This window comes from Sapajus apella, unplaced genomic scaffold (genome assembly GCF_009761245.1).
Source record: "Sapajus apella isolate SASKATOON/1434 unplaced genomic scaffold, GSC_monkey_1.0 scaffold123, whole genome shotgun sequence".
Taxonomy (NCBI): domain Eukaryota; kingdom Metazoa; phylum Chordata; class Mammalia; order Primates; family Cebidae; genus Sapajus; species Sapajus apella.
The window spans coordinates 275,891-294,166 of NW_022437063.1; the positions used below are offsets into that span (position 1 = coordinate 275,891).

Sequence of the window (18,276 nt, forward strand, 5' to 3'; positions counted from 1 at the left end):
TCTGCCTGCCTTGGCCTCCCCAAGTGCTGAGATTACAGGCATGAGCCACTGGGCTGGGCCAGCCTGTCGCCTTTTTCTTTTCTTCTTTTTTTTTGAGACATTGTCTGGAGAGCTCTGTCATCCAGGCTGGAGTGCAGTGGTGCAATCATGGCTCACTGCAGCCTCAAACTCCTGGGCTCAAGCGATTCTCCTGCCTCAGCCTCCCAAGTAGTTGGGACTAGAGACGTGCACGACCACACGTGACTGTTTTTTTTTTTTTTTTTTTTCCCATAAACAACTTGATGGATCGCCCAAGTGAAACTTTATTTATAGAGACAGGGTCTCACCATGTTGCCCGGGCTGCCTTTTCTTCTTGCTCAAATTCTCCAGCTGGGAAGGTATCACTTCTACCTGGGGCAAAACTCAGGCCCAGAGACGAGGTAAAGTTTCCAAGCTGCCCCCTGAAGGCAGGGCAGGAGAGGGGAGGTGGGCAGTTAGGGGCCCTGCAGCTCCCTCAAGTGGGGCCATGTAATCGTTTCTCAGAGTGGAGGTCGCTTCATCCAGCTTGGCAGGGGCCGTGGTCTTGCCATGGTGTTTGGCAGTGACAGGCCAGCAGCACTGGAGCCTGCTTCGGACCCCCGCTTCCCTCCTAAGCCCATCCTGCTGCTTCTCTCTGCAGTGTGGGGCTGTGGGCCATGCCTGGCATCCGCCCCGGCTGCAGGTAGCTTGCTGCTGGGTTCCCACTCCTCAGAAGCTGGGAGCAGGGGACCCACCACCCCTCAGACAAGAAGACTGGGTGGCAAGGATCTGTCCCCCACCCTTGCTGAGCCAGGGCAAAGCCACACTGCAAGGGCAGCTGCCCGCCTTGCTCCTCCTGGGTGCTCTGTGAGGGCCCCATGCCCAGCGGGGGTGCTTTTCCGGGCAGCCTTCCCAGGGCTCGGTGAGCGTGGCCACAGCCGCCCTCACGTCTTGCTTGTCTCCTGTCTTCAAGCCAGCCAGGGCTGCCAAACCAGGTCTCCTCCCTCCTCAGTCTCTCCAGCGAGGGAGAGGTTCCTGTGGATGTTGCTCAGTGCCTTGGGCTGGCTGGGACTCCTCGAGAACCCCTGGCTCTTGGAGCCTGTTTCCTCCTTTCTAGAATAGAAATGGAGCTGTTTGGAGATGCACTTGCAGATAATAGAAGTGAAAAGTGGACAGCACACAGTAGGTGCTGAGGAGAATGTGCTCAGGGGAACGTCAGGGGTGATGCTGGTCTTGTCCTGCTGTTTGGGCCTGGGGCAGTAGAGATGCCAGCTGATGTCCGCACGGTGGGGAAGCCCAGGTCAAGCAGTAGCAGGTCTCAGGGAGAAGGGAACCCCAAGTGGCTCAGGTGTCTCAAACCCCAGCCTCCAGTTTGGCAGGGGCAGGGGTCCTGTGTCCTGGATCTTGCCCAGCTCTAAAGCTAGTAAGCCCCAGGGAGGCCACCCCCGCCAGCTGACGTGGGCGTCAAGACAGATGATAGCAAAAGGACTTCCATATGCACAAGATCAACTGTTTATTGATTTTGTAACTAAAATACTACACATTTAAAGGAACTCCTCAACTGAAAAGACTCTTGACAATTTTTGGTTAATCTGTAGCACAGAAATGAGGATTTCTGCTGGTAAGTTCTCATGACGGACAGACACACATCCACTTTCCAAGCAAGACATGTGCTCACTGGAAACGGAGTAAATGCATAGCTTGTGATGGCAGCGAGGTTCTCCCCCACCCCTGCCCACCCCATGTGACCACAGTGTAGCTCTGGCTGCAGCACCTGATCCCTGGCGACTCTGGGCAGCCAGAGGAGAGACCTGTGCTGTGGGTAAGACCCAGCTTTTGTTTGTGCACAAGTAATACAATGACTGCAATCGGCAACTGCTGCAGACACGGGCATTTTACAGTGTTCTGCTATAGAACCAAGGACAGAGGCCAGTCAGCAGCCGGCCCTGCAGTCAGCTGCTGACGACTAGCCTCCCTCCAGCAGGCACCATGGCAGAGAGGTCCCAGGCTCACTGAGCCCAGGAGGAGACCAGCCGGCCAGCCAGGCCTGTGCCTGAGTGCCACAGACTTCAAGCAGTTGACAAATGAAACTCACTGTTAAAAGCTGTTAAATCTCATTAAAACAGTAGATGAGTGCTTTAGATTCTCTGAATATCAAATAATATATACAGATATACACCGAGACATGACAGTCTAATATAAAGCATCTTTATCTACAGATGCATTTGCTTGAAAAGTTAGTCTTCTGACTTTTTAACTCTGAATCACTGATAAAGTTAATTTGCAAAAAAGTGAAGTTTGAAGCAAGAATAGAGTGGAAATAATTTTTAAATATGGCAATCTGGGGGATCACTAGCTAAGGTTCTATCTAAAGCTTGCACTGACGTGCCCAAAAGCACAAAGAGCGTTCCCAGTAGAAACCAGACCATGACCCGGTCCCACCTCCTGCTACAAGCCCCTGCCTCAAACACCGTCGGCACACGAGGCTGAGCCCACATGGGCGTGGTTGAGTAACGGCATGGGAAGAGCAATCGTTTCCTCAAGACTGCTGTGCACCAGTCTGTGCCATAATTTAAGTAGAAAGGAACAGAAAAGCAGGTATATAAAAAGTATAACTGTACATAGCTTTTAAATTAAAAACCTTAAAATCTTCACTTAGAAAACAGGATGTAAGCTTGTTCATTTAAGCTGCAGGTGATGGGAGTCGTCAGAGAAAGTAATCAGTGTAACCCACCATTGACTCGGAAAGGAGAGACAAAGTCAAGAACACAGAGATCCGTGATAGGCCGGCGGGCACAGCGGGCAGGGAGGGGTGGCTACTTCTGCTGTCTGCATCTTCCTGCACTCAGATCCCTCCAGCTGCACTCGGAAAGGTGCCGAGTCCCAGGCAAAATGACCAGTTCGTCTGCCTTCCAGGGACACCATGAAGCTGAGAGCAATGGAACCATCATCTCTTGCAGGAAAAGGAGTGGATGCCCACGTGGCTGGCTGCGGCTTCTGGGCCCACCGCCTCCGTCCCCACGCTGGCCTGTCCCCCGGCTCATCACTGGATGGCCTCCACGTAATTTGCTGGGTAGAGGCCAACTTGCCCGTTGTCCAAGCGTCCCTTGCACCAGCCCTGCTCATCCTCGTCCTCCATCTTGGTCAGCTCGTCCCCTGCAAGACAAAGAGGGAGCGCTCTCTGTGAGAGGGTGTGACACCGACCGTGGGCTAGAGAGCCGCATTCACGAGCTTCGACCCACAGAGGGTGGAGGGCCAGGCATTCTGCTGTGGGCAGGCCGAGGACCTGGTCATTTCTCTACTAAATGCATTTTAAGTTGCCTCGTTGGTCATGGGCCTCTGAGAGATCTAGAGATGACAGTATCACAGAGTGATTTATAGCAAGCAGCTCTCAGCTGCCACAGTGGCTCCCACTGAGACTGCAGCGTGGAGCTCCGCAGGCCTGTGCCTTCTTCACCGCCCTGGCCAGGTGGCAGGAATCGTCCCTCAGTTGTGCCCCTCCCTCACACTGGGCCTCTTCTGCTGTCCTCCCCTCTGGGGCCCCGGCCACCTCTCCCCCTGCAGGGGTCTCTGAGGTCTCTCTGCCTTTGCTAATCCCTCCCCTCTGTAACTTCCAGGCTGTGAGACAGGTAGGGACCATGTCTGACAATCATATCTGTCATTCTGTCCGCAGCACCTGGCTGAGGACTGTGCAAGGTGCCATCTGTCAACCCCTCCTGACAGCCCAAGCCAAGAGCCCCTGGCGCTGTTCTGGAATCTCCCTGTGGCTCTATGTGTTGGTGTGGTTCCATTTTTCTTATGCTCGTTCCAACCTGAAGGACCCCCTACTTCTGGCCAGGCCTTGGGTAGAGGAGGAGATGTATAGAGAAGAGAGGAACTGAAGGAGCCCGGTCTCAAGGAGGCAAACCAGGGCAGTGAGGGGAGGTGGCACCAGGGTGGGGCCCCAGGTCTGGCATTTGCCAGGTTAGGGAAGCAGAGCAGCCCAGAACCCAGGAGTGGGCAGGGGCCTGTGTGCTTCTGATAACTCACTGCAGGGAAGGCCAGTGGGGCCTGCTGGCTTGGACCTTGTCAGGAGCAAGCAATTGGGGGAAAAGAGATAGTCTCAGTGCTGTTTTGCCTTTATTGTTAAGTTTGTAGTTTTGTAACTCGGCATTTTTTGGTCCATTTTTCAGAAGTAGATGCAATTTTCCCCCTGGTTTAGCATTTCCCTGGTGTTTTTTATTTTGTATGGCAGCAATACTGGTCAAGATGCCTACAGAGCTAACATCTGGGGCTTCCGGTGCTCCCCGGAATGGGAGACCTGGACCAACTGCCTCCACACCTGGGGACTGTGGCCCTCATCTGCGGACTGGGGGTGCTCTGAGGATTCAGTGTTAAAACACAAAAGAACCCTGGGATGATGGCACTGGCTCAGCCTCCCACTGTCATGCGCTTCCGCCAGCCCAGTGCTCCTGCAGATCTGACCCAGAGGCATCAGGAGAAGATGCGGGGCTACAGGGCAGCAGCCGTGATGAACTACCAGCTCCTCCCACCGCTTCATGCCTCGGCCCTGGCGTTTTTGTCCTGCCTCCCTGGGCTGCTGTGCTCACAGGCCTGGCTCCAGGCTACAGAGGCTAGGATGAGCCCTGCAACTGATGCTACCGCATGGCGGGCAGCTGTGAGAGACGTTAAGTCGAGCTAATTTTGCATTGTTAAAAAGCAGAATAACAGAGAAAATAGAATGGACAGAAAGCTTTCACATTGTGCAAATGTGAATTGGTGATTAGAACAGTTCATTTCGGCCGGGTGCGGTGGCTCAAGCCTGTAATCCCAGCACTTTGGGAGGCCGAGGCGGGTGGATCACGAGGTCAAGAGATCGAGACCATCCTGGTCAACAAGGTGAAACCCCGTCTCTACTAAAAATACAAAACATTAGCTGGGCATGGTGGTGTGTGCCTGTAATCCCAGCTACTCAGGAGGCTGAGGCAGGAGAATTGCCTGAACCCAGGAGGCGGAGGTTGCGGTGAGCCAAGATCGCGCCATTGCACTCCAGCCTGGGTAACAAGAGTGAAACTCTGCCTCAAAAAAAAAAAAAAAAAAAGAACAGTTCATTTCAGTTTGCTTTTGACAATTTACTTGAAGCTGGAGGAAACATTTTAAATCTACAAAATGACTGTCAAACCCAATAGGATTGAAAAGATGTTAGAAATTATAAACAAACCCACAAAGTCGGGAGTAACAACCCCAACCAAAGGTATCAGAAGCTGGATGAAGATGGCTTAAAGGAACATTAAAACAAACAAGCAAACAAAAAACTTCTGAAACTGGGCAGAGGCACCTGATGACCAGCCCTGGGGATGAGCGTTTGGGGACAGCAGCTGGCACTCTGGGTGCTGAGGCGGCTGAAGGCTGGTTGGAAGCTAGGCCACTGGGCACAGCCCCCAGGCCTAGGCTTCCCTGCTGAGTGGCGGACTGGGGTGGTGGTGGGAAGGCAGCCTTTCCCACAGTGTAGCCTAGGGGCAGGGGCACACTTCAGCCTGTGTGGGCTGACTTCTGGCCCAGCCTCCCTCTTGGAGTGGTATATGTTGCTTCTGGAGGAGCTTCAAAAAGAGGGCCAGATAGAGGGAAGAAATCTGGGTTGCTGTGAGTCTGCTTTGGCCTTAGGGCATTCCAGCTTCCTTAGGTGCTAAAACAGCAGTTTTCTCTTTTTTCAGGCAGAGTCTCACTCCATCACCCAGGCTGGAGTGCAGTGGCATGATCTCGGCTCACTGCAGCCCCCACCTCCCAGGTTCAAGTGATTCTCTTGTCTCAGCCTCCTGAGAAGCTGTGTTTACAGGCGTGCACCACCACCCCTGACGAGGGTGTGTGTGTGTGTGTGTGTGCGCGCGCGCGTGTGTGTGTTTAATACAGACAGAGGTTCACCATGTTGGTCAGGCTGGGCTCGAACTTCTGATTTCATGATCCGCCCACCTCACCCTCCCAAAGTCCTGAGATTACAGGCATGAGCCACCACGTCTGGTCTAATTTTTTCTATTTTTTGTAGAGACGGGTTTCACCATGTTGCCCACCCAGGCTGATCTCAAACTCCTGGGCTCAAGCAATCCTTCCGCCACCACCTCCCAAAGCTCTGGGACTATAGGCATGAGCCACCACACCCAGCCAATTGGCTACTTTTGGAAATGAAGCCAGGGCACTGGGGAAGGGCCTGCAGTGACTCACAAGTGAAACTAGCAAGAACTTTTTCAGACTTAGGAAACAAAAAGGACCCTACAACCTGCAGGTTGGAGCCCTCCTCCCTAGGACGCTGGGGGAGCCCACTTACCAGCCTTGAAGCTCAGCTCATCGTGCTCCTGCCCCTCGTAGTCATACAGGGCCCGGACTCGCACTTCCGTCCCCGAGGTGGTGTCCTCGTCGAATGGATTCGAGTCCCCGTTGGCATCCGTGGAGGAGAAGGGGTTGTTCGACTCATCGTCTGACCAGTCGGTGGGATAGCTCTGGGTCTTCTCGTAGCTGCTCACACTGCAAGAAAGGGGTGGCCACAGGGCCCTCAGCACCGGGCCGGCAGAGGGCGTGAGGCCCCTGCCCCTGCAAGGGGAGGGCACTGGAGCCTTGGGGTTCAGGGCTGAGGCCTCCTTCCGAAGGAGCACAGCTCTCTGGCGTGACAGCACAGGGGAGCCAGCCCTAGTGAGAATCCGTGCCATCCACACTCATCCTGAGCCACCAACAGGCTTTCTAGCAGCAGGCGGCTGGAGATGCCTACAGCAGAGCCCCGCAGAGGCCCACCTGGAGCCTTGCTCTCTAGTCCCCAGCACAGACTGCGTGCTTGTCTGTTTTCCTGTGGTGGTGCTGCTGGGGCCTTGAGGGGTTAACAGAGAAAAAGCAATGGAAGATTGTTAGCTGTGCCCTCCCTGAGGAATGGGGGCACCAGAGAGCCTGTGCACCAGCAGGCGGTGGACCAGGGTGCAGCACGCCAGGGGCCCACTTCCTGCAGGGCTTCGTGCATTGCTGAGTGCTGAGGGGCGAGACCCCCGGACAGAGAAAGAGAGAGAGGGAGCAAGACAGAGTGAGCGAAGTGCGACCAGAGGAAGCATTTGTTCACCAACTTTTTGGCCTTAGTGTCCTCCTTCTCACTGACGGTGCTGCCCGTGTCGTCCTCATCCTCGAAGGGGTTGTAGCTGGACTGTGACTGCGCAGACTGGGCGGGGTTGCTCGGGACATTAAGGGTGCTATGGAGAGAGAGAGCTTTCAGGGGATCCCAGCTCCGCAGGGGCCCGTGAGGGTCCTGGCAACTCCCAGCTGCAGGATGTCATGGGACAAATCGGCTCCTCCTGTGACTGGAGGGGACCATGGTGTTTCAACAGAAAGGTTACTGTAGTAGAATGTGGACAATACTTCAGCTGTGAAACACAGTCCAGGCGCCTAGGAGAGCACTCCATTTCCCTTTTCCTTCCTTGCATCTGGAGACAGTCCAGAGTAGGGGCACTGGGGTGGCAGCTGACAGACCACAGTTAGAGCAAAAGTGGTTTCCAGGTTCGGGGCTTCTCCCCTGCCCTGGCTCCTACCACTGTGAGATGGCAGGTCAAAGAGCCCCTCAGGGTCTCCTCTGAGAGTGACAGTCTGGGAGGGGCCGGCACCCATGGACAAGAGGGCGGGGACTCTGAGCTCTTCGGACTCCTCCTACTACTAAGGGGGGGTTCAAGGCTCGCTCTTTTGCTCTTTGGGGCTGGAGCTCCCAAAATCAGGGCCAGAGCCTGCTGCACAGCCCTTTCTAGGCAGGAAGAAGGATTCCTTTGGTACTCCAGAGGGAAAATCCATTCGTACAACTGCCTACTGTGTGCCAGGCCTAGTGCGGGAACCAGAGGGATCTGGGCCTGAGGGCTGGGAGCCAGGAGCTGAGTTACGCACTAGGAAGACCACAGGAAGACCACAGGAAGATCACAGGAAGACCGTCAAGCAATCGGACCAAGGGCACTTGCGCCCCACCAAGTAACTGATCCTACATGGGCAGCAGCACCTTCTACTTCCACAGACCAGGGCCTCAGGGTGCAGGCCTCCAAAGCACTGGATGGAGGGCTCAGCCCGAGCACCCACCACCCAAGAACCAAGGAAGGGGGGTGAGGACACACCTCCAATGCCACTAGAGTGGCCAGTAACTGCCTCATCCACTTCAGCCTGGCAAGGGACTCTAGACCTAAGCCTGCTGGTGGCCAATGTCCAGGCCACATGTCTGAGATCACCGGCCCTCCTCCCACCTTGGCACCTTTCCCTAGCAGACTGTCATGAGAGGGGACCAGTGGGGGCAGGTGAATGTGCAGCACCTCTGGCCAGCCCAGAGCCACCAGGGTCTCCTCCGAGGCAGTGTCTCTTCCCTCCCATTCTCATCCCCAGGCACACAGGTGCCGGCCTGATCCCTGGGACAGGCACTTACTGACGAGCCCACCTGCCCAGACTGTGTGCACAGCAATGGAATGACGACAGCCAAACCTGTTGGGGATCCTGGGCGAGGGCTTCCGTGCCTGGGGCTGCAGGAAGGCCGTGGGAACCTAGGCTCAGCCTTCTTAGGAAGCCCCAGTATGAAATGATATTACTGAGTGTGACATGGAGGTCTCTGGGCAGGTCCTGTAGGAAGTCCTCCTCTAGCCCACACCTTCCAGAAGGTTCTAACAACCACAGTGCCACCCTTATAGCTCTCATTTTCAGCCAATGACTAAGTCAGAAATAAACAGTGCTCCCAATGAAGAGGTAATTTGGAAAGGAGACACCTGGCAGTCCTCTCCTGTCCCTCCCTTAACTGGCACCTGCACACAATATGGAGTGAGCATGAACCTCGGCAGGACCTCAGCTGCCCAAGGGACCCAGGGATGGCACTTCAACCAGTGTCTGGGCAGGGCAGTGCCATCCCTGGGGACACAAATGCCAACCCTGTCATCAGCTCCTCCCCCCTCAGGTCTGAAGCTTGGGGCCAAGCCTCCCTCTCTGGATCCGTCAGCAGCTCTGGCACCAGGCAGGAAGATGACCCTCCCAGAGATGCCCCTGGGTCACGGCCCACAGAGCGCAGAAGCCCAGGAACCTCCCAGGTGTCCAGGCTGGGGCTGTCCTGGACCATGCAGATTGCCCAGGGGGCCCTTCCCTTGGGGCAGCCTCCTTTGGATGGAGGTGGCGCCTGCTCACCTGCTGGGCTTATTCGGCAGAGACTGGTCGCCTGTTTGGTTGATGCCCGTCAGGGTGACGCCGTCAGTGGCCTTCTTCTTCTCTCTCCGGGTGAGGGTTCGATTCAGGTCTGCAGACCACTCCTGGGCAACAGGTGTCGAGGGAGAGAAACTAGAGGTTCACTTGCTGGAAGCCATGTCTGTCCACAGTTCCCACCCAGTGAGCCTGCAGTCGGCTCTGTGTGTGTCATGTGTAGACTCAGGGCCCTGCTCTCCCTGGTTTCCCAGATGACCTCAGGCTGCCACGTCCCACCTATGAACCTAAACGACCTGAGCCCCTTCTTCACTGTTCAAAGCAGGGGCTCATCAGAGGGCCTGGAGGCTTGCACCTCTACAACCACCCCAACAGGCCATGCTGCCTGCCTCCCAGAGGAGTACTGTCCAGCAGGGGTGGCAAGGACTGGGCCTGACACTCGATATCCTATCTCCCAGTCTGGGGCCTCCCGATCCTGACCCTGCCCACCATGGTTCTCAGCTCTAGGCCCCTCAGGCCAGCATGGGCCCCTGTGGCCTCCCAAGGTGTCTGCTGAGCCTCCCAAAGTAGACAGGAGCCAGCCTCTGAGGCACTTGTCCTGAAGTGCTGAAGATCCTGCATGTGAGTGCCCTAAACAGTCCCTTGGGCCACAGGGTTGAGATAACTGGCTCTTGAGACCTGAGCAAGCCTGACATGCAGAAAAATGGGCCCTGAATTGCAAATAAAACCAGGGCTACCACCTAATGGAAGGGGCAGGCAAGCGGGCTCTCAGTCTCTGAGGAGCAGGGCCCTCGCTGTGTTTCGCTGCCCTCGGACTTTTCCTCTGTGATGTGAACAGCATGCTGGGGCTAACTAAGCAGAGCAGAGCACGCTCCTCCCCGAAGCCTCACGAGTTCCTGGGCAGTGAACAGGCCTCACCAACTGCACTGCAAATGGACTAGGGCAAAACCAAGAAAGGGGGCTGTGTCTTGATTCTCTGGAAGACTGTGCGCATGCCCGTGTGTGTCTGAGTGCATGCCCGCAGGTTTAACGAGTTCTCCTTCCCTCCAATCTCTACCAGTTACCAGACAACTTTGATTAAAACTTGGTATGGCTGAGTCCACAGCTCTGCTCGCACGTGCTTACAGAACTTCTAGGTTGGAAGCCAATGCAGAAGCATCCTGTCTAACCTGTCCATCTGTCAGACGAGCAAACTGAGGCCTAGAAAGGCAATGTGACTTGCCCACACAGAGTGGGTGGCAGACCTGGGCCCTTGACCCCAAATCTGGGCCACTTTTTTGTCTATTTTCTGAGTAAAATAGGTTGACAGAGAACTGAATGGGAACCTCAGAGTTCTCCCCAGTGACCTCTGAGTATAAATCCAGCCTGATCCTGATTGGGTGGCTTCCAAAGGCCAATGGGATCAACATCAAGCAGACGCTGAAAGGAAGGCCCGGCTCTCAACCACCCTGACAGCAGCACAGCCTCCGACGAACTGCTACGAGTCTAGCTGGGGCAGCACCACACACACCCACACGGCATGCAGACACCCTGCAAGGCGTATGGCACTCTATGAATTAGCCAAACACAGACACTTACTTCATCCTTGTGGCATGAAAAATAAAAACAAATCAGTGCATTAGAGAAAGTCAGGCATGGTCCCCTAACAGCTGCAAACCTGTGTACAAGGAACACACAGGGGCTGGTTCCCAGCCCACAGACCCACAGAGAAAGGCACCCCTAGGCTCTGGCTGGAATACCCTCCCCAGGAGACAGACTGTCAAATAGTCCTCCCCACTGTTCCCCTCTCTAGGTATTGATGGGCCCCTTGAAGGCACTCAAGCAAGTTTCACAGGTGATTTCCTGTGCCACTCCAGGCAGTAATATTCACTGTGCCTGAAGCCCCAGCTGTGCACAAAACATATCAGCCGAACCTTCCTGGTATGTGGCTCCAGAGGAGAGGCAGGGCTTTGTGCTGTCCCCTCTAGGGTCACTTCCACCTGGGAAGGCTCTGGTCCTCCACGCTCTCGCAGTGCTTCTGTGGAAGTGGCACAGCTGCTCTGCAGCCTCCTACTGGGAGCAAGTCCTGAGGCTGCACAGGGGAGTGCTTGGCAGCAACGCCTACACAGTCATTTGGAGAAACCTTCCCGTTAAGGGCCACAAAAGAAGTGTAGAATTGGGGACTGACAAAACTGCAGGCTACGAGGCACCCAGGAGGCTTCTGAGTGGTGGGCCTGAGCCAACAGCCCTGCATAGACAAGGTCACCGTGTTCCCCAACAGCCCTGACAGGAGATGGGTGCTCTTGTCATTCCCATTGCACACGTGGGAAAACTGAGTCACAAAAAGGGTGAATCGTTTGCTCAGCTTCCCACAGGTTGTCAGAGGTGAGGCAGAATCTGAATGCAGCCCGGGCTCTGGCCGCTGCTGAGTCAGGGAAGCCATGAGGCCCACGCCCATGGCAGAGGTAGTCGCCCTCAGCATCCCCGCTGGGGCAGCTGACGCTGCATGCTTCCTCATCACATAGGAACAGGGGTGGCAGGACCATCGGCCACTACCTTCTATCCTACCGTCAGGGTGCCAGGTGGGGCCTGGTGACCCAATCCTAGGGCTGGGTGAGTCCTGAGATCCCCAGGCCCTTGCATTTCGAATGTAAACATAGCTAAAGGCTCAGACCCACAAGATGGGAAAAGAAGAATGTTCATTTTGAATTTCACCAAATTTACTGCCTGGAGTAGGGAAAAGTCCTTTGTTCGAAGGGTAAGGAGGGCTGCCCACTAAGACCGCCTCCCCTCCCCTACCCCACTGTGAGGGGGGCACTATGGCTGCTCCCTTCCCGGCAATCCCATAGGGTGGGGCAGGCACCTGAGGTCCTGTGTGTCCCATGGCTCCTGGGACTGACTAGGAAGGAAGAAAATGCCAGTGGCCAAGTGACAGCCAAACATTCCCAACTAGAGAGGACATAACTGCGACTTCACGAGAAGTTCAGAAGGCCTTCGATAATACCTGCGGCCCCCCCAGGACTCTAAACCAGAACTTGGGCTGTACTAGGCTATGGTCTGTACTAAGCTTGGTCTATACTTAGCTATGCCTAAGGCTACCTGAAGGCCAGGCCCGGTGGCTCATGCCCTTAATCCCAGCACTTTGGGAGGCCGAGGTGGGCAGATCACCTGAGGTCAGGAGTTTGAGACCAGCCTGACCAATATGATGAAAGCCCAACTCTTAAAAAAAAAAAAAAAAAAAAAAAGGCTGCCTGACAAACAGGGCAAACACCAACATAGGGTCTGGAATGAGAAAGACATCACCTACCAACTCTGTGGGCCCAGGTCCCCTCCCAGGCCGATGAGGTCACAGGCACACCCTCCACTTACCTCAAACTGTGGCCAGTTCATGGCCATGCCCGGCCCGTGATTGGCTCGGAACCACCTCAGGTCCTCCACCGCATCAGCTGCTCTGATGCTCTGCTCCAAGTCACGGTAAATGGTTTTGTAGCTAAATCAGAGAGAGAAACATGGCTTTTTTGGAAGGCAGGGACCAGCTACCATTTGTCCCAGCCACAGCAGGTCCCATGGTCTCTGCCTCTAAACTAGAGTTGGTTTCACAGACAGATCTAGAACATCCCTCCCTTGGCTCAGATGGAAGATCACAGGCTGACATGTGCACAGAAGGGTTCTGACGAATGAGCTTTAAATCAAACCGGCAAACCGGTGGTGACAAATGACCACATGTGGCGACCTAGACCACATTGGAGAGGCCTAGGTGCTTCTGAACTTCTGCATCACATACGCAAAAGGCACCAGCAGGTGGGTTGCATGGGCCACCACTCTGTGTGGTCCTATTTAATCAGGCCCGGAGTTGAGGAAGAGAAAACTGGATGGCATTAGAAAGCGCCCCTCATTCCTCATCCCTCATCTCCATCAGAAAAGCTTTACACCCAGACGTGCAAATGCAGAATGTGAAGATGAGCTGGTGCTGAAGAACACATCCACACCAAGATGGGGTGAGGGCCGCCTTCTGCCTGGCAGCCATCATCAGCTCACTTCCTAGGAAGCTGCCCTGCAGGGGAGGAGTATGGATCACTGCTGGACCTGCTATTTTCACTTATAATTTTTGTGGCTGTTGAGTCATGTACTTTCTCTGGGCCTCGGTTTCCTCCTCTGCTGAGTGGGCACGATCCCCTCCATCAAGGGCCGAGTTGTGTCTTTCACAGGAGACAGGCTGGAGTTCAAACTCCAGAGCCTCAGAATGTGGCGTTATTTGAAAATAAGGTCTTTATAGAGGTAATCAAGGTAACATGAGGTCACTAGCAGGGGCCCTTATCCATACGACTGGTGCCGGTATTGAAAGGGGGAAATCCAGACACAGAGACAGACAACCATCTGCATAATGGGAGTCACTCCACACGCAGAAGAACCCGACACAGCCCCGCCCCACCCCGCTCCTGCCAGCTGGGGCGAGTCATTTCATCTCGTCCAGCCGAAGCTTCCTCATCAATAAGATGGGGTCAGTGCCACCCACTTTACAAGACTGTCATAAAAATGGAATGGTGGCAGAGTAGCAGCTGTGCGATAACTATTGCTGTTGATGATTTTTATACAGAAGGAGATAAAGGGAAAGTGTTTCCTATTACAGCAAGCCATGACCTGCAATGTGTCCCTACACGGCTCTGCTAGATGGATGCCAGTGGTCCACACCCTCGAGTTAGCTGCAACCTCTGCCCTGGTGAAGGCATCTCAGACCAGAGATGAGGGAAGCACAGAAGAAACAGCGCAGCTTCCATGTCACAATTCAGAACTGAGTCTCAGAGGGTATGTGCTGTCCTGGGGGCTGAAAGCCACTCAGCAGTCAGCTGATCGCAAAGGGCCTCAAAGAAAGACTATCCCAGGCACAACCAGCCCAGACATGCCAGACTCACCCCCAGTGGGTTGTAGAGATGTCAGCTGCACTGGTCCTAGCTGTGGTCCCAAAACAGGCAGTCTCCCTTCCTGCCCAGACCTGTACTTGGAGCTGGCAGAGTGGGCCTGGCCTTATCTGCTCAGCAACTGGCTGGGTCAGCCGGCCTTCCACCGGTCCAGCCGGCCATGCCTGCAGCTGCAGAAATGCTCAGCACAAGGGCCCTCCATGGCATCCAGCAGGAGGCCATGAGGGCGGTGAGGAGGCCTCCTGATGAATGCGCCACCCCAAACCTGGGAGCAGCATCTGAGTTTGCTTCAAAAGCACTTTCCGTTGACTTCAATGATGTGTATTTTTTGGCTCAAAGGAAACTTACCCAGCCACATTGGACAGGTCTAGGTGCTTCTGAACCTCCAGGAGAACCTCCCGGAAGAAGCGCAGGCGCTTCTCCTCAAACTGCTGGCACTGCTCAAACACCTGCTCCATGTTCTCCATGTACTGGGGTGTGCCCTGGTCGAGCTCCTTCAGGGACTTCTCGTACTTCTCTTTGGTCTAAAGGAAAATCCAGGCACAAGACAAAGGTTCATTTTCATTCGGCCCTTGGCTCACCCCACCCCTGGAGTCTCCCCAGACTCCAAATGCAAAGAAAAAGCAGGAGCTCAGGACTATGAGAGACTTCAAGTTCAAGTCCCAGTCCCTCCACTCTTGCAAGGTCAATCACACTCCTGCCATCTGCCCTGACTCTCAGCAGGAGCAAGGCCCAGACAGGTAGATCCCAGTGAAGAGCACTCTCCCCAGAGCGCAATGTGTGTGGTCTTGGGCATGCCACATGCCCATGTCCTCTCCTCCCTGCAGGGAAGGGCTGTGCCTGGCTACCCACAAGCCTCAGATCTGGCCTACAGCAAGGGTGGGGCTGGGGCTGAATCTTGCAGCTCTCTCTCATTTTGGGGCCTCACTGTCCATTGTTAGAAGATGAGGACATGCTCTCCTTCACAGTGTTCTGTTACGTAAATGATGGGCTGCAGGAAGAAATCATTCAAAAAAAAGTCCCCCTTCCCTTGTCCTTCAGCCCACTCCGTCCCTGACACACCTGCTCCCTCCCAGACTGCCCCAAGAAAGGGTTTTGCAAGGCAGGAAATGTTAAAAGCAGGTGTGGCCTATCTCAAGAGTATCCAGGGACAGCTGGAAAATGTGTGAAATTCCTAAGTTGTGGCTAAAGTGGGCACATTCATCTGGTGGGTGTGCCTCGAGGTCAATGAACTCACACCGGCACACACTTCCAGGTGGTTTTGTTAGTGGGATCATAGTCGTGGTGGCCCCCTGGGGTGGGTAAGGGACAGCAGGGCTGACGCCACATATTTACTGCAATTCTTTCCACTACAGGGATAGTCACAGGCTCCACTTGGGTCTAAGCTTTGCTGTCCTTAACATGTGTGGGGCCTTCTGAGGAAGGATGGAGCACTCCCTGAGCCACTGCAGGCCTATGAGGCACGTTCTCTGCCCACAGCTGGGACTGAGTCTACCCTGCCCATGTGGCTCCCGCGCTCCCCTCCCAGGCGCCATCCTCTGACTCATGTGTCTCAGTCCTTGGGAGACTCCGCTTCAGGCTCCAAAGCAACCACTCTTCTTGAAGCCATCCCCAGCCTCCTGAGACCAGGTCCCTGACTAGGGCCCTGACTCCTGCCCCTTTCTCCTCTCCTGATATCTGGGTCCTTGCTCTGCTTCTGAGCCTCCTGAGATGGCTGGGCTTGGGTCCTCTGTGCCTACAGGAAAAGGCTACCCCTGTCAGGACTGGGGCATGCCCAGCAGAAAGAGCTCCACAGCACTGTGGCTATTCCCCTATTCCCCACCACCATGCCACTGTCCCTGTCTGTGCCCACTACCTGGCAGCCCTGCATGGGAGCCTAGCTCAGCAGCCTGAGACACACAGGTGTAGGTTCAGCGCCCAGCATCCAACCGGAGGACGCTGCTGAAGGGACACAGGGCAGTCCCCTCTCAGGAGCCTTCACGACACAGCATCCTCCCGGGAGCTCTCAGGGTACTCGGTGGCAACAAGATGCTCCAACTCTGGGCTGCCCCTGCGCTCAGCCTGTGCCGACCTGTTGGCCCCAGGTCCTGCCCCCAGCACAGGCAAGGTACTGAGCAGGGTCGTGACTGCTCAGGAAATCCGCTTGCAGGGCATATAAAGTTCTCAACAAGCACCCATGGAGTAAAACCAGACGCAGCCTTCACCCTTAGGTGGACTGTAATATTTTAGCACTAAATGCAAAAAGTTATTTTCTCATGGATGCTACAAGATGCAGATGATGGCTGCTAAGGAACACGAAAGTACATGTGTAACCAGTCAGCAGTGGTATGTATGTCTATGTGTGTATGTATGCATGCGTCTGCCTACCTACCTATTTAGAGATGGGGTCTCACTTTGTCGCCGAGGCTGGAGTGCAGTGGTGTGACCATAGCCACAGCACCTTGAACTCCTGGGCTCAAGCAATCCTCCCACCTCAGCCTCTGAAGTAGCTGGGATTACAGGCACATGCCACCACACCCAGCTAAATGTTTAAAATTTTGTAGAGATGAAGTCTCACTATGTTATCCGGGCTGTATGCCGATTTTTGGAAAGCACGTCAAGAAGGGTGGTAGGGAGGGACTGCCCTCCTCTCCAGAGCTCTAGGCCCACAAGGCCCTCTCACATCCTGCAGTCACTAGTCAGACCACAGAGGCAGGCAGGGCCCCAGGAGGGAACCCACAACAAAGTGTCCCATTCATCCTGCTAGACGCTTATGTCCAACCTCGCGCCCTGGGCCTGTTCTGCAGAAGCCTGAGTTGATGTCCTGGGTGGCTGTCAAACACGAAAAGCCTCTCTTCCTCTCCATCTCCACTTCCCTCTCTCTGACAGGCACACCCCGCCCAACATGGAGATGCCCTATCTTTCCTTCAGGTACCTTTCTGGACACCTGATTCCCAAGGATTCCAGCAAAGGCTCGAGAGTTCCCCGGACCTTGTGCTTCTTGAGCCCAGGTGCACTCCACTCAGTAGATAGTTCCAGGCTCCTCACCTGATCCTACCCTGGAGGCACCTGGGCTGCTTCAAAAGCCTAGATTCCTGGCTCCAGCAATGGGGGTGAGGGGGGTTTCCCAGAGGATTCTGACACTTGGTCTGAGTGATGAACTCTCATGTAGATGACGTGTTCCCCTTGCTATGCCGACAGCATAGCAGTGAGGAACAGTGGAGAAAGGGCATATGGACAGGCTTCAGGTCAGAAGTCCCTGCTCTCACCTGCTGGGTGGCACGTGATTTAACCTCTCTGATCTTGGTTTCCTCATTCATAAAACAGAGATGGCGCCCCCTAACTGACAAGGGCAGAGTGAGGCTCATCTGAGGCCTGGAAAGGTTGGTGGGTAGTAAAAGCAGCTTAGGGCTCCTGCCTCCCCTCTGGCCCACGTCTTGGTCCTGGAGTGCAGTCTCTCTCTACCTCATTCCATCTCTCTCTGCAAATCCCAGCTGGGAATCTCTTCTCCAAACACCGAGGCAGGGCAGGCCCTTGGTAAGACACCCCCCAGCCCTCATGGCTGAGCGAAGGAGGGAGGTGGGGCCACTTCCTGTGAACTTTCAAATCACAAGACGATGACGCTGTCTGGCTTTAAGTCCTGTGACTCTAGGACCTTCCAGGCAGAATCACTATCTATATCTGCAGAGCACTTCGTAGTTTACACTGATTTCTCACTAATCCACTGGGGCAGAAAATCTCCCTTTCACAACAGAAATGGAAGGGCACCCAGGATGCCACAGTGTTTGGTCGCTGTCTCTCCTTGGCCAAAGGCCACCATTCTGCCACTCCCAGCTCCACAGCCACCTCTGCCTCACTCTCAGGGCCTGTCACTGTGGAGACTTCGTGGCACCTCCGTGTCCCCTCCCACCTGGCTTCCCAGACACGCACTCCCAGCCTGCAGGCCCTCCACCAGGTCTCTGCCCCCAGCCCCTCTCCCTACACAAACAGAACAATCCTTCTAAACTATCTCACCCTCCTCAACTCCTCCCCAGTCCCACCCAGGCTCAGGCCCTCCTCAGTGGCTCCTGGTCAGCAGCATCCTAAGCTCCTTACTCAGCCTGGCTGTCCAGGCCACTGGCAATTTGGTCCTCATAACCCTCTATACCAGCTCACACCACACCCATTCACACTCGCCACTGGCCACACCCATGTTGGCAGGCACAAGCGGCTCCCTGAAGCAGTGCCAGCTGTCCTTGTG

At 55.0% G+C, this 18,276-nt stretch overlaps 1 protein-coding gene across 7 annotated transcripts in view; it reads right to left on the reverse strand.

The window, feature by feature from the left end:
* Positions 1-1,486: 1,486 nt before the first annotated feature.
* PACSIN2 (protein kinase C and casein kinase substrate in neurons 2) overlaps positions 1,487-18,276 on the reverse strand; it is a 130,739-nt gene continuing 113,949 nt past the window's right edge. For 2 of the 7 annotated variants that reach the window (XM_032261374.1, XM_032261376.1), the window contains exons 6-12: positions 14,406-14,581; positions 12,508-12,628; positions 10,738-10,743; positions 9,148-9,269; positions 7,080-7,202; positions 6,299-6,495; positions 1,492-3,153 (exon numbers count right to left, since the gene is read on the reverse strand). In XM_032261374.1, the coding sequence (XP_032117265.1) occupies positions 3,041-3,153; positions 6,299-6,495; positions 7,080-7,202; positions 9,148-9,269; positions 10,738-10,743; positions 12,508-12,628; positions 14,406-14,581 (858 nt within the window). In that variant the 3' untranslated portion in view covers positions 1,492-3,040. Of the gene's footprint in view, positions 3,154-6,298; positions 6,496-7,079; positions 7,203-9,147; positions 9,270-10,737; positions 10,744-12,507; positions 12,629-14,405; positions 14,582-18,276 lie in introns of all 7 variants that reach the window. The other 5 variants (XM_032261372.1, XM_032261377.1, XM_032261370.1 and 2 more) reach the window with 4 other exon arrangements.